This window comes from Phocoena sinus, chromosome 21, assembly GCF_008692025.1.
Source record: "Phocoena sinus isolate mPhoSin1 chromosome 21, mPhoSin1.pri, whole genome shotgun sequence".
Classification (NCBI taxonomy): domain Eukaryota; kingdom Metazoa; phylum Chordata; class Mammalia; order Artiodactyla; family Phocoenidae; genus Phocoena; species Phocoena sinus.
The window spans coordinates 15,653,112-15,675,996 of NC_045783.1; the positions used below are offsets into that span (position 1 = coordinate 15,653,112).

Here is a 22,885-nt window from a genome sequence, read left to right on the forward strand (position 1 = left end):
ACGTGAATAAGACAGGAGAGGCCCTTGCTCTCTTAAAGCTTACAGTCTAGTAGATAAGACAGGGCTTAAATAATCAGAACCAAGGGGCTGTGGTCAGTGTAAAATAGGGAGCTAGGAGAGCGTTTAGCTTGGAGACCTAATTGAGACTAAGAGTCAAGGGAAGCTTGCCTGAGCAAGTGGCGTTTAGGCAGAGATCTGAAATGCAGGTGGGAAGTAAACCTGTGCATGCCCCATCTGTGCACATGCTCATAGGTAAGGGGGATTGAGAGTGGGTAGTTTTTTGTTTTTTTTTAATTGTATAGTTTGGTATTTATCCTAGTTTTTTTTTTTAATTGAAATGTAGTTGATGTACAGCAATATTATGTAAGTTACAGGTGTACAGTATGAGGGTAGAGAGGAAAGAGCATGGCACTTTATTGGAAGGAGACTTTATTATGGCTGGAGATGAAATAGGAGAACTGGAGATGGCAAGAGATAAGTTTGGAGAGAAAAGCTGGAATCAAACCAATTGTAGCTATTTTAAATGGACTAATTGAGGGAGGGAACTTTTGTATTCTTTCCTACTTAAACTTTAGATCTAGAGATTTTGCTCCAAAGGGGCTTGCTATATGCACTAATACAAAGTGAAATGAAAATTATTTTTAGCTATGAGAGCACGATTTTGTTAGGCAAATATTGCTGGATACAGTCTCCCTGGTTTATTTCACCTTTATAAAGGACAGAATAAATAATAACACATGTACCACTAACATTATATATTAGGAATATAACATATAAACAGCTTGAACATATTTTTTTTTGATGTGGATCATCTTTAAAGTCTTTACTGAATTTGCTACAATATTGCTTCCATTTTATGTTTTGGTTTTTTGGACACAAGGCATGTGGGATCTCAGCTCCCCGACCCAGGGATTGAACCTGCACCCCCTGCATTGGAAGGTGAAGTCTTAACCATTGGACTGCCAGGGAAGTCCCTGAAAATATTTTTAGATAGCCACATTTAAAAATAACCTCCTCAAAAGAATCATGCTATTCTTGGCAAAAGAAAAAAATACAATGAAAACAAAACATGCATTTCAATTGGTAAGGGAAGAGGTTTAAATGTCTTCTTAAACATGAGTATGTATATTGCATAGAAATATATATTTATATAATATATGCATATATTTAAGAAAAAATTTAAACCTCTTCCCTGAGCAATTTATATATAAATATTTGATTTATACTTAAATATATATAATGAAAATATTAATTATATATTTATTTGCAAATATGTATATATGAATGCTTAAGAAGACACTTTAAAATCTCTCAGTTTTTAAATGTCATAGATAACATTCATATATATTTTATATAAGTAAATATATAATTAATTTTATTTGTAATTTATATAGTATATATTTACATATATAAATATGTATATGTGTATATATAGTGTTTAAGAAGGCATAAAAGCATGTTTTGTTTTCATTCTATGTATTATTTTACCAAAAGTAAATGGCACAAACTTTTTGAGGTGGCATTTTTTAATGTGGCTATTTAAAAACATTTTCAAGCTATTGATTTTCATTCCAGTACTTTCACATTTGCTCCTTTTTAAAAGCATTTAATTTTTGTTCCTACAGCAGGACATCAGGATGCTAAAATTAAGAGATCTTTTATAAGACACAATGGTAACATTAAGCAAAGGACTCTTAGAAAGAATATAATATATTCATGCTGTAACTTTCATAGTACTACTTTTAGATTTTTAAGAAAAGGATCAAAAACCACTCATTCCCCTGTGCCTTTATTTTGACTTGCACTTATAAGAGATGGCAATACATAGATTTCACATGGCTTATTCTCTGGATCCCCATCTTATAGAACAAGGGTGGGCAAACTACAGCCATCCACCAAATCAGTCTCTGCTGTGCACTGCCCATCCTCTGTGTACTGTCTGTAGCTGCTTCTGTGCTACAGTGAGATTGAATAGCTATGACATAGGCCCTAGGGCCCACAAAGTTTAAATCAGGCTCTTTACAGAAAAAGTTTGCTGCCCTTGGTCTAGAACAGTACCTGGCACTTAGCAGGATCCAACATCTACTTATAGAATGAATACAAAGGTAATCTAACAGTAGCTCACATGAATGGTCAGCATTTGGTCTATGCCGTGAACTGTGCTAAGCACTTTAAATGCAATATTTAATTTGAATTTCACAGGAGTGTTACATAAGAATAGGCATATCTTGCTCCTTCACCTCCTTTAAGTTTTTTGTCAGCTGCCACTACCTCAGTCAAGATTCACCTGGGGAAAAAAGAAAAAGATTTACCTGGAGCTCCCTATTTAAATTGCAAGCCCCTGCTTTCTACCAGTCCCTTGGCTTATTCTATAGTGCTCTTTGCATTATAACATACAACGTACGTTACTTATTTATTTTGTATACCCCATGGGGCATACATTACATTTTGGGTATAATATATCTATTCACTGGTGTGTCTCAACCCATGAGTAGCTTAGAAAAGGGCTAGCACATAGTGAGTGCCCAATGAACATTAGGTGATCAATTAGGGAGGGCAGATAACTTACAGGGGATACCCAGGAAAGAAATGTTTATGACCCATGTCTTACGTACATATGTCACAGCTAATTCTCTTACTCTCTTGCAGAGTTAGTCAAAGATGTAAATGTAGTGATTCTGTTATTGGAAAGTGAGTTCTAGGATATTTTTTGAGGTCCTTTTCTGACGATGGCTCTAATACTGGAATATATTTTACCTAATGACTACTATCTCAAACAGGTGCTTGCTGAAAACAATTCACGTAGATCACTCCTTCCCAGAAGTGGTTGATCTATTCTGGTGCAAACCTTCACCGAGGGAGCTAGCAGAACAACATGGACCAGAAACTGAAGAAAAGGGAAAAGACACTTGGCCAGAAAGGCCTTGGTAGAAGAGCCGTCAGTGGGGACAAGTCACCGCCAGCCCCGCAGAAACCTCCTGACACGACGTGGACCTTATGTGATGAGGAAGTGTGCTATGAGACTAGCTTTCGGGTTGTTGAAGAGGATTCCTTCTCTGACTGTTACATAGAATGCATAATAAGAGGTGAGTTTTCTGAACCTATCACGGAAGAGGACTCACTTCTTAAGTCCTTTGACTGTCTGAAACAAGGATCAGAACAAGAGCTTTCTCAACAGGTTCTTACGGCAAGCTCACTTCTTGAACGTTCCTTGGAATACATGAAAAAGGGGGCAAAACAAGAACTTCCTCAACAGTTTGGTGGAGAGAATTCACTTCTTGAGTCTTCTGAGTACATGACAGGCAAGAAGCTTCCTCCTGGAGAAATACCCAGCATTGACTTTTCAGATCCTAAACAGCTCACAGAATGTACTAAAATGAAGCCAAGTACAAATAAAGAATATGATGCTCCAGAAAAAATTGTTTGTCCTGAGAGTGGATGCATAAGAGAGTTCAAGAATAGAGCATCCCTGAGAAAGCATCTCCGAGTTCATAGTCCCCGAGATCACGTATGTGCAGAATGTGGGAAAGCCTTCAAGGAGAGCGCAAAACTAAAAAGACATTTTCTGGTTCATACTGGAGAGAAGCCATTTCCGTGTACTTTCGAAGGGTGCGGAAAACGTTTTTCCCTGTCCTTCAATTTGCGTACACATGTGCGCATCCACACTGGGGAGAAACCTTTTGTATGTCCCTTTCAAGGCTGTCTCAAGAAGTTTATTCAGTCAAATAACATGAAAGCGCACCTCTTAACTCATGCAAAGGCCGAAATGAGTCAATGAAAGAAGATGGAAAATAATCCTCAAACAGGATAAGCGTATTAACAAAAGAATGGCAACAAATGTGCCTCATTGATTATTGTTTCAGGAAACAATTTTTAAATCAATATTGCCACCCTACAAGGTATATTTTTTTTAATGTTACTAAGATAGATGCTCCTATAGTCTGTGATGTTATTTTAGAACTTTGTGTAAAATTATAGTGCAGTTCCAATAATAATGTCAGTAATGAACTTACTTCAAAAGCATAATCCTTAATATATGACAAGTTGGATTTTTGGATATGGGACTTAATATCTCATACTATTATACTATAAGTACGAAATTAACTTTGCTTTTAAGTTTGTAGTTTCCAACTGTTTAGCTTTTTCCTTTTATACTTAATACATATGATAATTCTAGAGAAAGAAAAATTTACAGCCGATTGTCAATAAGTGAATTAGTTAAAATTTTTAAGTTAAATATATTGTTTAATCATTTTTTTGTATTTTATCATTGTATCAAACTATACTGAAATCATATAGTAGATGTAAATGGTTATTTGATAGTGTCAATCCATTTGAATCCATTTTAGATATTTTTAAATAAAAGGAAATAAAACCCCAGAAATCAAAGAAGTGTGCATTAAAAAGAAATGCCATTTATTTGTCTTCAGAATTAACAAAGCATGGCAAAATTTGATTGTTCGGTATCAGTGAGGTGTCAGGGGGAAGTTGCTCTCCTACAAGGTCAGTTAAGGGATGTTGTCACCCGCCATTTGGGGAGGGGAATGCTAGATCAGTTTTCTAGGGCTGCCATAACAGCCAACTGGGTGACTTAAACAATAGATATTTATTGTGTCATAGTTCTGGAGGCTAGAAGTTAAAAAAAAGATATTGACAGGATTGGTTCCTTCCTAGGGTTGTGAAGAAAAGCTCTGTTCCAAATGTCTCTTCTTGGCTTGTAGATGACTGTCTTCACGTTTACATGGCATTTTCCTGTATCTTCACATTGTCTTCCTTCTGTGCATGTCTCTGTTCAGATTTCCTCTTAAAAGGACACCAGACATCCTGGATTAGAATCCACCCTGATGCCCTCATTTTAACTTGGTCTATAAAGATGCCCATCGCCAAATAAGGTTACATTCTGAGGTACTGGGGGTTAGGATTTCAACATGGATTTTTGAGTGTACATAGTTCAAACAATAACGTGCACTTTTTTAGACCCAATAATTTCATTTCTAGAATTCCATTCTACAGAATATGGTCACTAATGTACAAAGATAATTTGTTCAAGGATTTTCACTAAAGTATATTTCAATAGTAATTTGATTCATAACTTGAATGTCCATTAAAAGGGAACAAGTTGCATAAATCTTAATACCTCTATTCAATAGGAAATGTGCAAATATCCTTAAAGGAAACTTGGCTGTAAAGGGAAGGAAAGAGGTCCACAGCCAGAGGGAAGCCATAGAGTAGGAGGAAGTTTGATGTTTAAGATTTAAGACACCATTGGAGATAATGGTAATATGTACCATAAACAGCTTTTCAGGAGAAAAAAAAGTCAACATACAATATAAACAAATCAAATTTAAGATTAATCTTGCTTTTAGAAATGCCAAAATGTAAAAGTACATATGATTTTTTAAAAAGGAAAAAAAATCAAGGACTTTTTTACTTAGGAATGAGCTAATTATTACTGTGGACTATTATGGAAATTTAATTTTTTATTTATAATATATTTGGTGTGGAATTTATACCATCATTTCTATAGAAATGTGGGTCCAGAGTCTCTAAGTTAAAAGGAATACAGGATACATAATCCATTCATAAATTTGGAATTTCCTCTGAATCAGACACCTGAGTATAGAATTTAGGATGAGAATTCGGTGTTTGATCAAGATGATGAATCATATGTTTGTCTGGTTTTTGCTTTGACAGCAGTATATTTAATTTGATCCTCTAGGAATTTCTATTCCAAAGTTGAATTAGAGTTGCTATTAGAATAACACCTTTGAGGACTAGGTGAAAGGCACTAGGTAAAAGGTGGGATTAAACAGAGAGAAGTCAAGACTAGATAAATTCATTGGCGGGGTTTAGGCTGTAAACTTGAGACCTGGGACTAGGGCATCAAGAAAGATCAAGATTGGTTTCCCCTGTGTGTGGAGGCTGGTCTGCTTCTAAAGACTACCCTTTCTGGAACTGAAGGGGCCAGAGTCTCAGTATTTACAACCCTAACGCGAAAATGTACAAGGAACATCAATCTGAGAAAGTGCTTGTGTATCTGGATGCCAAAGCTTAGTTAAATTCTGACTTGGGAATAGGATGTTAGTTGGCCAGTCTCCTAACTGTATTTTTGGGGGTTTTTTGTTTCCAAAGAAGAACCCTAAAATTGTTAAGAATGTAACAGGAAGAAAGCACGTGGATATAACGAAAAAAGAAAAGATGGGAAAGGAGATTAGCTAACGAGGATATGTCATCTGAAATCTTTGCTAATGTTTCAGAAAAGAAATGTACATATACTTTCCACATTTGTATTTTAAGTAAGAAGAATGAACACAAGATACGTGAATACATAATCCAGAGAAAACTACAAAAGAAAATCAATCCATCTAGATTTTTACGTCTCCAGATACTGGCATTTTACAAACCCCAAATCCTGATGAATAAATAAACATTTTTGTTTTCATGCTGGTATTTGGATTCATGGCCTGTATCTTTTTTCTTTCTTTCTTTCTTTTTTAATGGCCAAAGGTTAACAGTTAAAATGTAACACTAGAGAAATAACATTCTACAAAAAACTGAAACTCTTAAGGCAGAGCTCATCACTGTAACAGGGCATAGTTAGTTGGCACTTAATAAATTATGGAATGAATAAGTGTGTAAAAATAGCTTAATATGCTTTTTAAAAGCTATAAAGTTATCAAAATTATATGTAATTCAGAAATGGCTAATAAAACATTACTTGCCTTTACATAAAATCTGGTTAGTCCAAAATAAAGGTGGAAACCACAGAAGTGTTTAATTACCTATGCATACATCAGCTCTTACTCCCCAAAAGTAATCACCACTCAAAAAGGATTTAACTGTTATATTGTTTGATCATTTTTGTTAACAGTGAAAATTATCTTAAATCCCATTATCTTTTATTTTTTTCTGTCTTCCTCCTCTAAAAGGGACAGGAGACTGAGGGTTTGTTCAACTCCTAACATCTTGGATAACGAAGAACTATCCTGCCTTGAGAATTATATCTACCAAGGCTGTGATTAGATAGTGAGCAATGTGTTAAACCACTTACATTCCTACTTTAAATTAGTTTATTTTATTCTCTGTGATATGTGCACAGGTCTCCCAAACAGTCATACTTGATTTCTGTATTTTGCCTTAGCTACAGTGTGCATTGGTGGACATAAGATTTCCATCCTATTTTATCCAGAAAGAATTCTGTGCAAAAGCAGAATTGTCAGATTCTTCTATTACTTTCCTGCCAAATAGGCATTTGCAGAAATCTGTGTGTGCTTATGTTTTAATTACCTAATGTACTGGCTCTGACTGAATAAACTGTATGATTACATCCTACACTGGACACAGAACAGTGCAAGTTATATTAAAAAGCCATTATATTTGCAACTCGGAGCAAGAGACTATAATTAAAAGGCAATTGGATGAAATTAGCTTTGAAAGTACAAGAGTTTAAGCAGGATTTGGTAAATGAACATTAACAGTTAACATGTGCTCTTTATTAGGTCTTTTGCTTCTTCTATGACCCCAGGGTTGAATTTCTTTAATGTCAGTGGATCAGACATGTGAAAACACCTGTACGAAGCTATGCTTTACAATGTAGCTAAAGTTATATCCATAAAAAAAGCCAACATAACTTTTGTGACTTTAGTAAATCAAGGTATTAGGTAGACTAGAATGATATCCTAGGCATTAATAAACTTTTTAATACTCCTAAGATCTTGGGTATGTGTCATAAAAAGCATACTACATGCTTCTTGCAACTCAAAATGTTGATCATAAAATACACATGTACAAATCAAAGAAGTAATAGAGAATTTTGATTATCATGGCCATTAAATAGTTTAAAAGTTGTTAAAGTTATACACAATATGTGTAGTAGCACCCCATCTTTACCTAAGGCAACCAATACATTTGCAAACTGCCGAGAACTTAGCACAGTACTTACTGATACTTGGCAGGATGGGGGGGGAGCAGTGGAAATCTTTGTGCTTATCAGATACATATGCCTAAAATATAGTTATGGCAGATTAGGGATGGCCGCAAATTCTTTGCTGCTCTTCCAGTTGAGAGTTGAGGTCTATGTCCTTTCCCCTTGAGTCTCTGCTGGTCTGCTTTGATCAACAGGGTATGGTGTAGGGACTGCCCTGGTGGGGCTATGGTTAAGACTCTGTGCTCCCAATGCAGAGGGCCCCAGTTCGATAAGGAGCCTGCCTGCCAAAACTAAGACCCGGCGCAACCAAAAAAATATTTTTTTAAAAATAGGGTATGGTGTAAATTATGCTGTAATAGCTATGCCAATTCCAGGCCTAGCTTTTAAGAGGCCTGGCAGCTACTGCCTTGCTCTTGTAGAAACCAACTGTCATCTTAAGTATGACTACCCTAAGACCACCATCCTGGGAAAACCAGCAGCTGTTGCAACAGGAGCTGTTGCAAGCCACTAGCAGAGGCCCAGTAGGACAAGAAATGGAGAGGAAGGCAAAGGAGTCATGAGGTGCCAGGCATGTGAGTGAAAGAGTCATGCTGGAAGGGTCACCCAGCCCCAGTCACCCCAGGTGACACCAAATTAATTACAGGGCCTAGATGGTCCTTTTCCAAATTTCTGACCCACAAAATGATGCGCAAAGTGAAATGATTTTTTTACATAGTGACTATAGTTGATAATTTGTAAAACTGAAATTTGCTATGAGTAGAACTTAAATGTTCTCACCATATATATGTGTGTGTGTGTATATATATATATATTTATTTATATATACATGTATATAATCATCACAATGTACAACTGAAATATCTTACAATTTCATTTGTCAATTATACCTCAATAAAACTGAAAAAATAAAATGGCTGTTTTAAGCCACTTGAATTTTGGGGTTAGTTCATTATGCATCAGTAGATAACATACACTCCACTTCAGATGTATAATTTGAATATATTTGTGTGTTGTGTGTATATATACATATATACATATAGACTTTACCATATGATTAGTTTATGTCTAAATTCAAAAGGAATTATTTATTTTATTTTCAATTTTATATACTAGATCTATTTTCAACGTCATACAATGAGGTAGTGATCCCCTTTTCCTAGACTAGTAGAGACATATACTTGGTGGACTATCTAAGGAAACTGCAGCTGACTTTAATAAAATTAAAACTCAGTCTCTCTCAAGGTTGGTGGAGAGAGATCTCCACCCAGGAGGAAACTTTTCTCTTGACCACGAATCGTGTCATCCTGAGCCTGCCACTTTCCCCTGGACAAAATCCCATTAATTACTGCTGCTACCACCACTATCCTTAAAGAGCTATGCTCCCCTTTAACACGGACCCAAGCTCTAGCTCTTCCTTTACTACTTAACAGTAAAAATGAGATGAGGCTGGAACATCTAAAGATCCAATTAAAGACAAGGATAACAATACAGCTTGTTTTCTCATGTCACAGGCTTCAGAGAGATCTACTGTTTTGGAACCCAGAGTTAAAAGAAAAAGCTCCAGTGATTCTTTTCATTTTCACCTGAGACCTGGTTCAGGTTTTTGAACTTATTTCCCTAGCCTCTAACCTCAGTATATCTAGATGTGGTATTTAACTAGAAGACCCCTAAAGTTGTCCCAGATGGGGGTATAGGGTGGACATGAGAGATAACCTTGAAGAGGTTGGCAAGGGACAAATTTTCAAGGCTTTAAAAATCATTTTAATGAACTAGAACTTTTTCTTGTAGTCAATAAAGGAAGCATTAAAGGCATTAGCATAGGTAACATGATCAAATTAACTTTTTAGAAAAATCATTTGGGATGCAGGGTAGAAGAGGACTGAGGAGTAGGAAAACAGGCAGCATAATCCACAGGAGAGATGATATGTCTTATTGGATGTTGTATTTCCAGCACAAGTATAGAACATAATACATGATTAATGGACGTTTAAATAAATGCTTGACTAGACAAAGCAGTAATAAAAATTTTTTTAAGTGACAGATGCACTAAACTTAACCTCATTGACACAACAATCAAAAGACAAATAATCCAATTAAAAATGAGCAAAGAACTTGAATATATGTTTCTCCAAAGAAGATAAATAAATGGCCAATAAACACATGAAAAGATGATGAACATTATGTCATTAGGAAAATGCAATTCAAAACCACAAAAAAGAACAACAGGGGCTTCCCTGGTGGCTCAGTGGTTGAGAGTCCGCCTGCCGATGCAGGGGACACGGGTTTGTGCCCCGGTCTGGGAAGATCCCACATGCTGCGGAGCGGCTGGGCCCGTGAGCCATGGCCGCTGAGCCTGCGCGTCCGGAGCCTGTGCTCCGCAACGGGAGAGGCCACAACAGTGAGAGGCCCGCATACCGCAGGAAAAAAAAAAAAAAAAAAACATTTCATATTTACTAGAATGGCTATAATTTAAAAAATAAGAAATCTTGGTCAGAAAGTGGAGCAAGGTAAATCTTCCATCACTGCTAGTGGGACTGTAGAATGGTGCAGCCACGTTGAAAAACAGTTTAGGACTTTCCTGGTGGCGCAGTGGTTAGGAATCCACCTGCCAATACAGGGGACACGGGTTTGAGCCCTGGTCCTGGAAGATCCCACATCCACATGCCACGGAGTAATAACTAAGCCCACGCGCCACAATTACTAAGCCTGTGCTCTAGAGCCCACAACCCACAACTACTGAGCCCGCCTGCCACAACTACTTAAGTCCACGCGCGTGTGCTCTGCAACAAGAGAAGCCACTGCAACGAAAAGCTCGCACACCGCAACGAAGAGCAGCCCCTGCTCGCTGCAACTAGAGAAAGCCCACGCACAGCAATGAAGACCCAACACAGCTAGAAATAAATATAAATAAATTTATACTACAAAAAGAAAGTTTAGTAGTTCCTTAACATGTTTAGCACAGTTATCATATGACCCAGTAATTTCACTCCTAGATATATAACCAAGAGTGATATAAAAATTTGTATACAAATGTTCATAATTCATAATAGCCAAATAGTGGAAACGCCCCAAAAGCCCTCCAACTGATGAATGGATAAACAAAACTTTCTATACTCATACAATGGAATATTATGTCAGCCATAAAAAGGGATGGAAGTATTAATACATGTTACAACAACAATGAACCTTGAAGACATGCCAAGTTGAGGCAGCCAGACACAATTCCTTATATCATCCAATTCCATTGTATTTGAAATCCCCAGAATAGACAAACTCATAGAAACTGAAAGTAGATTACTGGCTGCCAAGAACAAGGGCATAAAGAAGTGATTAGTAATGGTTTCTTTTCAGGGTGATAAAAATGTTCTAAAGTTACATAGTGTTGATAGTTGCAGAATTCTGTGAATGTACTAAAACCCACTGAATTGTTACTTTAAAAGGATGAATTTTATGGTACATAAATTATATTTCATTAAAGCTCTTATTTTAAAAATCATTTTTGCAAACTACTACAGTCTTATTAACTATTTTACAGTCACTTTCATCAAAAGCAATAACACAATACATTGAACACCCAGGAGGTTAAATAACTGGGGTTAAGAACATAGATTTATGATTACTTAAATGAATATCTGATATTATTATTCTTTGTATTACTAATATTACCTCTATCAGGGATACTGTGTCAGGACCATGTCCCTGGCCCTTGAGGTTCCTACAATTTTACAGTACATTATAGGTGGTTGATAAAAATGATCATGTTTATGTTTCCTTAATGAGCATATATATTAATTTTTGAAAAGTGTGTTGAAGATGAAAATATTTAAAGTCAGTATCTTGTCGTTTCATCTGTTTGTTTGCTAAAATTCAAACACACATAGAAACAAAACCCCCAGTGGCTTATGCATTTGAAGGTATTACAAGGATAGCTTTAAAATGGGTAGGTCTGATATTTACAAAGCCCAGATCACCTTCTCTCCTTACTCCAGCTACCCTCCATGGACATTTTCTATTATTAAATGAACAAATTAATTCCGGGACCTTTCATTCAGTAGCACAGTTCCCCCGACTAGATCCCCAGGCAGCACTACAGCAGTGTCTAGGATTCTATCATCAAAAAGAACCATTGGCAACCCTGTAGGTCTACGTTTTCCCCAGATAAAGTTTTCCCTACAGGTGTTAACGCTCTTTTACTGCCAGATTTTTTTTTTTGGATAAAGTAAAAATAACATACAAAGAATACTCATAATTTTTACCAATTTTTACCATTTTCTTGATTTTTAGTTCCTTCTGAGATACTGAGTGTGGGACTCAGTGAATGCTCCTCTTATGCTGATCTCATTATTGTGGACCTGAAAGATGGTCCTTCTACCTGGTCTGTAGACATAATTCAGGACCAACATTAGGTGTTTTCTGGTTTTTACGAAAATACTTTGTCTCTCTGAATACCTCTAGACTAAGTGATACTTTAGGCCACTTAGGTACATCCATTACAAGTGAGAACTGAGACATAAAAAACGATGAAAGTAATATAGTTCGTGGCATCTTGAACAACCAGATGGCAAGATGCAAATTTAAAGAATTCCACTCCTAGAATTCTAAGACCCTTTTTAGTTCTGAAAGTCTATTCCAATGTAATGATGCTGACAGATGATGAATACATCATTTTAAGTTAATAAAGTAAAAGGTAAGAGAGAGATAAATTGTTTGTCATTATTGCTATTATTATTACTATTACTAATGACTTAAGGACACTGTTGCTTAAACCACAGAGTTGGCTTTTAAGGGAATAACAGGTGGTTATTTTAGCTTTGGTTTAGATAATAAAGCCATACATTCACATTTGCAAAGTGCTTTGAAAACGGGAAGTGCTCTGGGAGCATAAAATGGCATGTTATGAACTAAATGTGTCCAAAATTTATATGCTAAAGCCTGAACCCCCAGTATACCAGACTATCAGACAGACCCTTTAAGGAGGTGATTAAATTAAAATGAGTTTAGAATGGTCCCTAATCCAACCTGACTGATGTCTTTATAAGAGGAGGAAATTTGGACTCACAAAAGAGATACCAGGGATATGTGGTCTCAGAGGAAAGGTCATGTGAGGACACAGGGAAATGCCAAGAGAGAGGCCACCACCAAAGAAACAAAACCTGCTAACACCTTGATCTTGGACTTCAGGGTCCTAGTATGTAAGAAAATAAATTTCTGTCATTTAACCCACCCTGTGGTATTTTGTCATGACAGCCCGAGTAGACTATACAGGACACTTAAGGGAATTTCAGACAGAGGAAACAGTAGGAGGCATGAATCAGCATTGAATAGTCAGGGGATAAAATGTAAGGAAAGAACTCCAAGAGAATAGACTAAAGAAGTGCGTAGGAGTCTTGTACTAAAAGGATTTTAATCCTGCACTTGGGAACTTTAATTTCTCATAGATAGAACCTAAAGCCGGGCAGAAGCAAAAAGAACTACAACCCTGCAGCCTGTGGAACAAAAGCCACATTCACAGAAAGACAGACATGATGAAAAGACAGAGGGCTATGTACCAGATGAAGGAACAAGATAAAACCGCACAAAAACAAACAAATGAAGTGGAGATAGGCAACCTTCCAGAAAAAGAATTCAGAATAATGATAGTGAAGATAATCCAGGACCTCGGAAAAAGAATGGAGGCAAAGATTGAGAAGATGCAAGAAATGTTTAACAAAGACCTAGAGGAATAAAAGAACAAACAAACAGAGATGAACAATACAATAACTGAAATGAAAACTACACTAGAAGGAATCAAGAGCAGAATAACTGAGGCAGAAGAACGGATAAGTGACCTGGAAGACACAATGGTGGAATTCACTGCTGCAAAACAGAATAAAGAAAAAAGAATAAAAAGAAATGAAGACAGCCTAAGAGACCTCTGGGGCAACATTAAACGCAAAAACATTCGCATTATAGGGGTCCCAGAAGGAGAAGAGAGACAGAAAGGAACAGACAAAATATTTGAAGAGATTATAGTCGAAAGCTTCCCTAACGTGGGAAAGGAAATAGCCACCCAAGTCCAAGAACTGCAGAGAGTCCCACACACGATAAACCCAAGGAGAAACATGCCTAGACACATAATAATCAAATTGGAAAAAATTAAAGACAAAGAAAAATTATTGAAAGCAGGAATGGAAGAATGACAAATAACATACAAGGGAACGCCCATAAGGTTAACAGCTGATTTCTCAGCAGAAACTCTACAAGCCAGAAGGGAGTGGCATGATACACTTAAAGTGATGAAAGGGAAGAACCTACAAGCAAGATTACTCTACCTGACAAGGATCTCATTCAGATTCCATGGAGATTCAAAAGCTTTACAGACAAGCAAAAGCTAAGAGAATTCAGCACCACCAAACCAGCTCTACAACAAATGCTAAAGGAACTTCTCTAACTGGCAAAGACAAGTGAAGAAAAGGACCTACAAAAACAAACCCAAAACAATTAAGAAAATGGTCATAGGAAAATACATATCGATAATTACCTTAAACATGAATGGATTAAATGCTCCAACCAAAAGACACAGGCTTGCTGAATGGATACAAAAACAAAACCCATATATATGCTATCTACAAGAGACCCACTTCAGACCTAGGGACACATACAGACTGAAAGTGAGGGGATGGAAAAAGATATTCCATGCAAATGGAAATCAAAAGAAAGCTGGAGTAGCAATACTCGTATCAGATAAAATAGGTTTTAAAATAAAGAATGGGGCTTCCCTGGAGGTGCAGTGGTTGAAAGTCTGCCTGCCGATGCATGGGACACGGGTTCGTGCCCCGGTCCAGGAAGATCCCACATGCCGTGGAGAAGCTGGGCCCATGAGCCACAGCCGCTGAGCCTGCGCGTCCAGAGCCTGTGCTCCGCAACGGGAGAGGCCACAAAAGTGAGAGGCCTGCGTACCAAAAAATAAAGAAAGAAAGAAAGAATGTTACAAGAGACAAGGAAGGACACTACATAATGATCAAGGGATCAATCCAAGAATAAGGTACAACAATTATAAATATATACGCACCCAACATAGGAGCGCCTCAATACATAAGACAACTGCTAACAGCTATAAAAGAGGAAATCGACAGTAACCCAGTAATAGTGGGGGATGTTAACACCTCACTTACACCAATGGACAGATCATCCAAAACGGAAATTAAATAAGGACACAGAAGCTTTAAATGATACAACAGACCAGATAGATTTAATTGATATTTATAGGACATTCCATCTAAAACCAGCAGATTACACTTTCTTCTCAAGTGTGCACAGAACATTCTCCAGGATAGTTCACATCACAAATCAAGCCTCAGTCAATTTAAGAAAATTGAAATCACATCAAGCATCTTTTCTGACCACAACGCTATGAGATTAGAAATGAATTACAGGGAAAAAAACGTTAAAAAAACAAACAAATGGAGGCTAAACAATACATTACTACATAACCAAGAGAACACTGAAGAAATCAAAGAGGAAATCAAAAAATACCTAGAGACAAATGACAATGAAAACACGACAATCCAAAACCTATGGGATGCAGCAAAGCAGTTCTAAGAGCGAAGTTTATAGCTATACAAGCCTACCTCAAGAAACAAGAAGAATCTGAAATAAACAATCTAACTTTACACCGGAAGGAACTAGAGTAATAAGAACAAACAAAACCCAAGTTAGCAGAAGGAAAGAAATCATAAAGATCAGATCAGAAATAAAGGAAAAAGAAATGAAGGAAATAATAGCAAAGATCAATAAAACTAAAAGCTGGTTCTTTGAGAAGATAAACAAAATTGATAAACCATTAGCCAGACATATCACGAAAGAGAGGGAGAGTACTCAAATCAATAAAATTAGAAATGAAAAAGGAGAAGTTACAACAGACACCACAGAAATACAAAGCATACTAAGAGACTACTAAAAGCAACTCTATGCCAATAAAATGGACAACCTGGAAGAAATGGACAAATTCTTAGAAAGGTATAACCTTCCAAGACTCAACCAGGAAGAAATAGAAAATATGAACAGACCAATCACAAGTAATGAAATTGAAACTGTGATTAAAAATCTTCCAAATACAAAAGTCCAGGACCAGATGGCTTCACAGGTGAATTCTATCAAACATTTAGAGAAGAGCTAACACCCATCCTTCTCAAACTTCCAAAAAATTGTGGAGGAATGAACAATCCCAAACTCATTCTATGAGGCCACCATCACCCTGATACCAAAACCAAACAAAGATACTATAAAAATAGAAAATTAAAGACCAATATCAGTGATGAATATAGATGAAAAAATCCTCAACAAAATACTAGCAAACAGAATCCAACAGCACATTAAAAGGATCATATACCATTATCAAGTGGGATTTATCTCAGGGATGGAAGGATTCTTCAATATCAATTGAAGAATCAATGTGATCAATCAATGTGATACACCATATTAAAAAATTGAAGAATAAAAACCATATGATCATCTCAATAGATGCAGAAAAAGCTTCTGACAAAATTCAACACCCATTTATGATAAAAACTCTCCAGGAAGTGGGCATAGAGGGAACCTACCTCAACATAATAAAGGCCATATACAACAAGCCCACAGCAAACATCATTCTCAATGGTGAAAAACTGACAGCATTTCTTCTAAGATCAGGAATAAGACAAGGTTGTCCACTCTTGACATATTATTCAATATAGTTTTGGAAGTCCTAGCCATGGCAATCAGAGAAGAAAAATAAATAAAAGGAATACAAATTGGAAAAGAAGAAGTAAAACTGTCACTGTTTGCAGATGACATGATACTATGATGCCACCAGAAAACTACTAGAGCTAATCAATGAATAAGTGCTAATCAATGAATTTGGTAAAGTTGCAGGATACAAAATTAATGCACAGAAATCTCTTGAATTCCTATACACTAATGATGAAAAATCTGAAAGAGAAATTAAGCAAACACTCCCATTTACCACTTCAACAAAAAGAATAAAATACCTAGGAATAAACCTACCTAGAGAGACAAAAGACCTGTATGCAGAAAACTATAGGACACTGATGAAAGAAATTAAGATTGGATTGGAAGAATCAATATTGTGAAAACGACTATATAACCCAAAGCAATCTACAGATTCAATGCAATCCCTATCAAATTACCAATGGCATTTTTTACAGACCTATAACAAAAAAATCTTAAAATTTGTATGGAGACACAAAAGACCCCCGAATAGCCAAAGCAGTCTTAAGGGTAAAAAACGGAGTTGGAGGAATCAGACTCCTTGACTTCAGACTATACTATAAAGCTACAGTAATCAAGACAATATAGTACTGGCACAAAAACAGAAACATAGATCAATGGAACAGGATATAAAGCCCAGAGATAAACTCACACACCTATGTTCAACTAATCTATGACAAAGAAGGCAAGGATATACAATGGAGAAAAGACAGTCTCCTCAATAAGTGGTGCTGGGAAAACTGGACAGCTACATGTAAAAGAATGAAATTAGAACACTCCCTAACACCATACACAAAAATAAACTCAAAATGGATTAGAGATCTAAAAGTAAAACCGGACACTATAAAACTCTTAGAAGAAAACATAGGAAAAACACTCTTTGACATAAATCACAGCAATATCTTTTTTGATCCACCTCCTAGAGTAACAGAAATAAAAACAAAAATAAACAAAGGGACCTAATGAAACTTCAAAGGTTTTGCACAGCAAAGGAAACCATAAACGAGACGAAAAGACAACCCTAGATTGCTAGTGGGAAGCAGCCACATAGCACAGGGAGATCAGCTTGGTGCTTTTTGACCACCTAGAGGGGTGGGATAGGGAGGGTGGGAAGGAGGGAGATGCAAGAGGGAAGAGATATGGGAACATATGTATATGCATAACTGATTCACGTTGTTATAAAGCAGAAACCAACACACCACTGTAAAGCAATTATACTCCAATAAAGATGTTAAAAAAAAGAAAAAGAAACTGGACACTATAAAACTCTTCAAGGAAAACATAAGCAGAACACTCCATGACATAAATCACAGCAAGATCTTTTTTGATGCACCTCCTAGAGTAATGGAAATAAAAACAAAAATAAACAAATGGGACCTAATGAAATTTCAAAGCTTTTGCACAGCAAAGGAAACCATAAACAAGACGAAAAGAGAATCCTCAGAATGGGAGAAAATATTTGCAAACGAATCAACGGACAAAGGATTAATCTCCAAAATATATAAACAGCTCATGCAGCTCAATTTAAAAAGAAAAACAACCCCGTCCAAAAATGGGCAGAAGACCTAAATAGGCATTTCTCCAAAGAAGACATACAGATGGCCAAGAAGTACATGAAAAGCTGCTCAACATCACTAATTATTAGAGAAATGCAAATCAAAACTACAATGAGGTATCACCTCACACCAGTTAGAATGGGCATCATCAGAAAATCTACAAACAACAAATGCTGGAGAGGGTGTGGAGAAAAAGGATCCCTCTTGCACTGCTGGTGGGAATGTAAATGGATACAGCCACTATGCAGAACAGTATGGAGGTTCCTTAAAAAACTATAAATAGAATTACCATATGACCCAGCAATCCTACTACTGGGCATATACCTAGAGAAAACCGTAATTCAAAAAGATACATGCACCCCAATATTCATTGTGGCACTATTTACAATAGCCAGGTCATGGAAGCAATGTAAATGCCCATTGACAGACAAATCGATAAAGAAGATGTGGTACATATATACAATGATATATTTATTTAGCCATAAAAAGGAATGCATGAATGGATCTAGAGGCTGTAATACAGAGTGAAGTAAGTCAGAGAAAAACAAATATTGTATATTAATGCATATATGTGGAACCTAGAAAAGTGGTACAGACAGACCGGTTTGCAGGGAAGAAATTGAGAAACATATGTAGAGAACAAACGTTTGAACACCAAGGGGGGAAAGCGGTGGGGGGTGGAGGTGGTGGTGGTATGAACTGGGCGATTGGGATTGACATGTATACACTGATGTGTATAAAACTGATGACTAAGAAGAACCTGTTGTATAAAAGAATAAATAAAATTCAAAAATTAAAAGAAAAGAACCTAAAGCCATTGAAGGGAGAGTTCTAGGTTGCTTTGGTTGTTTTTTTTTTAATTGCTTACTGTTTTTCTTACAAGAACTGAGCTCATGTTCAAGAAGTGTAGCAAAATGCAGGTCTTCCCTGGTGGCGCAGTGGTTGAGAGTCTGCCTGCCGACACAGAGGACACGGGTTCGTGCCCCGATTCAGGAAGATACCACATGCCGCGGAGCATCTGGGCCCATGAGCCATGGCCGCTGAGCCTGCACGTCCGGAGCCTGTGCTCCACAACGGGAGAGGCCACAACAGTGAGAGGCCCACATACCGCAAAAAAAAAAAAAAAGAAAAAAGAAAAAGAAAGAAATGTAGCAAAATGTAAAGTATAGGGGCTTCTCCAGTGGTCCAGTGATTAAGACTCCATGCTTCCAATGCAGGGGGCACAGTTTTGAACCCTGGTCAGGGAACTAAGATCCCATATGCCGAGTGGCCAAAAAAAAAAAAAAAAAAGAAGCAATGTAAAGTATTAAAAAAAAAAGATAAACACACTAAAAGTTTCACCATCTAGAAGAAGCCATTTTGATAAGTATATTCTTTAAAAATCAATGAGCTTAATCCGAAGAGGAGTAATAAACTCAGATTTGCATGTTACATCAAATGCTGCCATGTGAGCTATGGTATTGAGTGTAACATGGAGCAGGGGAGAAGACAAAGACTGCAGAAAACAGGTCAGTTTGGAAGTAAGAAATATTGAAAGCCCCAAAAAGGCAGCAATTGTAGGGATAAAGAGGAGAGAGAAGAACAAGGACATATTTTGGTAAAATTTTCAGGCCACAGGGATGCATGGGAGGAAGAAGAAACATCTAGAATACTCTGAAGATTTTCAGCTTGGTAGAGTGGATGGACTGATGCCATTAAGAGAGATGGAAACTGGTGATGCAGAAAAAGAAGCAAGGAGAGAGTACATGGTAAGTTCAGTTTAAGATGAAATTTATTTTGAAATGGCAATTGTGCATGTTGGGAAGAAAAAATCACTGTGAAAAGTGAGCCTAATTAAATTTGACTGTGGAAGCTAAGAGTTTTGCAGAATTCACATTCCAAAATTTTATTGATTTCTCATGATAATTTAACTCTGTGCTGCAAAATAATAAAACAGAGAGGTAAGTGGTATTTTATGAGGTTAAATGTAAAATGGTTTTATTACATTTTCAACTCTCCAAACTGACTAATAAGTCTGTGATGAAATCAGGATACATAAAATCAAAATCAAAACTATTTTCTCCCTAGCAGTCAAGTATTTATTTGCACAGAAGACAGATTTGATCAAGAATGTCCAGCCAAATCTTTAAAATAATTAGGAATTCAAAAGCCTGCTATCTAGAAATTTCTCTAGTCAAAGAAATAACCATAGTTGTAAAATAGCTGACAAGCCATTTATTAAAACAGCAGTCGACTAATGCTTCTCCTTGTTTCAAGGTTACATTATAAATCAACTTAGAGGGGCAAAAACCTTGTAGGAGAACTGTAGGAGGATGAGCAGAACAATTTAAACTATAAAAAAGTCCTAAAGTACATATCTTACTTACAGAAAGAATGAGGTTTAAAAGGATAATAATTAACAGATATTAACACACCTGGCATCCAGCAAGTTTCAATTGCAAAGATCATAAGAACTGATTTATAATGTTCCCAATGTGACTAATGAAAGTAAACTGGTGACCATATTGTTCTAAATGACTGCATTAGAGAACATTATTGTTTTAGAGAAGCCCACGTTAATAATAAAATCATTATCGCCAAACACAAAACAATAATTTTCAGAATCAACATTTTAGATTTTAACACTCATATTTTACTGTTATTAACTATCTTTCAAAGTGATTAAAAAGAAAACTCTAAAGCATCAGTTCCGCTCCTCATTTTATTTTCCCCTTGGAAGAAAGAGAGATTCAAAACCTTCCTGATGTCAGCACTTAGAAAGGTTAATTATTCATACAGAACAATGAAGAGGAAGCACTAGATTTAATTGGACACATGCTTCTTATATTTAAAGATAGGGAGTAGATAATGATGTTCCCTTTTGTGTCCTTCCAAAAGAAATGTGAGGAATTGATAATGTCTCACGTAAGTCTTAAAGGAAGAAAATGTAAAACATGCATTTTGTAAATCACTCATTCATTACAGAAAAAGCTCACAAGAAATGTGGTCTCAATAAAATGTTATCCTTTCAGGATGACTAAATATGGTCAAATTTAAATATCTTATCTTAGGTAAATTTGACATTCTTAACCTCTAGAGAGGAGGAGAAAATTTACATGTGTATATATATATATATATATATATATATATATATATATAAAGTTATACTGGATGCAGGGACTTCCTGATCAAGGAAATAGGGGAAATAAAGAAAAAAAAAGAACTGGGTCACAGAGCATTCCATCAGTGAATTCTGGTCCAGACTTGTATGGAAATGGTGACAGCAATACACTTTTGCTCAAAGCAAATAAACTACACTGTAAACTGCACGAAGAAAAAGAAATTAAATCTCTTTGTTTACTTCTGTATCCCCTGTACCCACTGTAGTATCTAGCACATAAGAGGAAGGTATGTTGAAAGAATGAACTTTGGAAAGGTCAATTCTAGGACATGTATTGACAAGAAGTAACAGGTATTCTTAGAGTAAGAACTCATTCATTCATTCATCAAAATCTTTTTTAAATAAAAATCCTTTACTGAAGTATTAGATACAAAAAATGTGAACATAAACCATAAAGGCACTCACATCCCATTTCCCCTTCCAGACATTATTCATGGGCCCTCAAAAGATAACCACCCGGGGCTTCCCTGGTGGCGCAGTGGTTGAGTCCGCCTGCCGATGCAGGGGACACGGGTTCGTGCCCCGGTCCGGGAAGATCCCACATGCCGCGGAGGGGCTGGGCCCGTAAGCCATGGCCGCTGAGCCTGCGCGTCTGGAGCCTGTGCTCTGCAACGGGAGAGGCCACAACAGTGAGAGGCCCGCGTACCAAAAAAAAAAGATAACCACCCTGCTGACCTCTAACACAATTTTTATTGTTGATTTTATCTGGGAAGTTTCCAGTTTGGGGCTATTATAAATAGTGCTGCTATGAATACCCATGTCTTTTGGACATGCTGCTAAGAATATTCTATGAATATTCTTATGTCTCATTTCTTCTGTGTATACTTAGAATTGTTCATTCTTTGGATATGCATATGATGAACTTTAAGAGATATTTTCAGTTTTCCAAAGTGAGAGAAAATTCCTCTAAAGAGTTTTTTTTTTTTTTTTCCCCTGGTACACGGGTCTCTCACTGCTGTGGCCTCTCCCGTTGCGGAGCACAGGCTCCGGACGCACAGGCTCAGTGGCCATGGCTCACGGGCCCAGCCACTCCGCAGCATGTGGGATCTTCCCAGACAAGGGCACAAATCCATGTTCCCTGCATCGGCAGGCGGACTCTCAACCACTGCGCCACCAGGGAAGCCCTAACAAGTGTGTGTGTGTGTGTGTGTGTGTGTGTGTGTGTGTGTTTATATTTATGGCAAATATCTTAACATCTTCTCCTACTTAGTGTCTTTGATTTTCACTCTCAATGACGTTTTGATGAACAGAAGGTCTTAATTTTAATGTACTTCAATGATCATTTATCACATTTTTGTTGGGTACTTAGTAAATGATACCAGAAATACTGTTGGAGCTGAGAAGAAACAATAAATAGGTAAGAAAAAAATTTTTTCTTTTTCTGCAAGCAGTTAATAGTCTCAGGGATAAATAGGAAAGTTAACCTAAACAAACAGACTTGGTATACAAATTAATGGTCCACAGGGCTTAGAAATTAAATAATGTGACCCATAA

At 36.7% G+C, this 22,885-nt stretch overlaps 1 protein-coding gene across 1 annotated transcript; it reads left to right on the forward strand.

The window, feature by feature from the left end:
• Positions 1-2,875: 2,875 nt before the first annotated feature.
• ZFP42 (ZFP42 zinc finger protein) lies at positions 2,876-4,123 on the forward strand. Its single transcript, XM_032618542.1, has one exon. It carries the CDS (start codon positions 2,876-2,878, stop codon positions 3,776-3,778), a length of 903 nt encoding a protein of 300 aa, XP_032474433.1. The 3' UTR covers positions 3,779-4,123.
• The last annotated feature ends 18,762 nt before the right edge of the window (positions 4,124-22,885 follow it).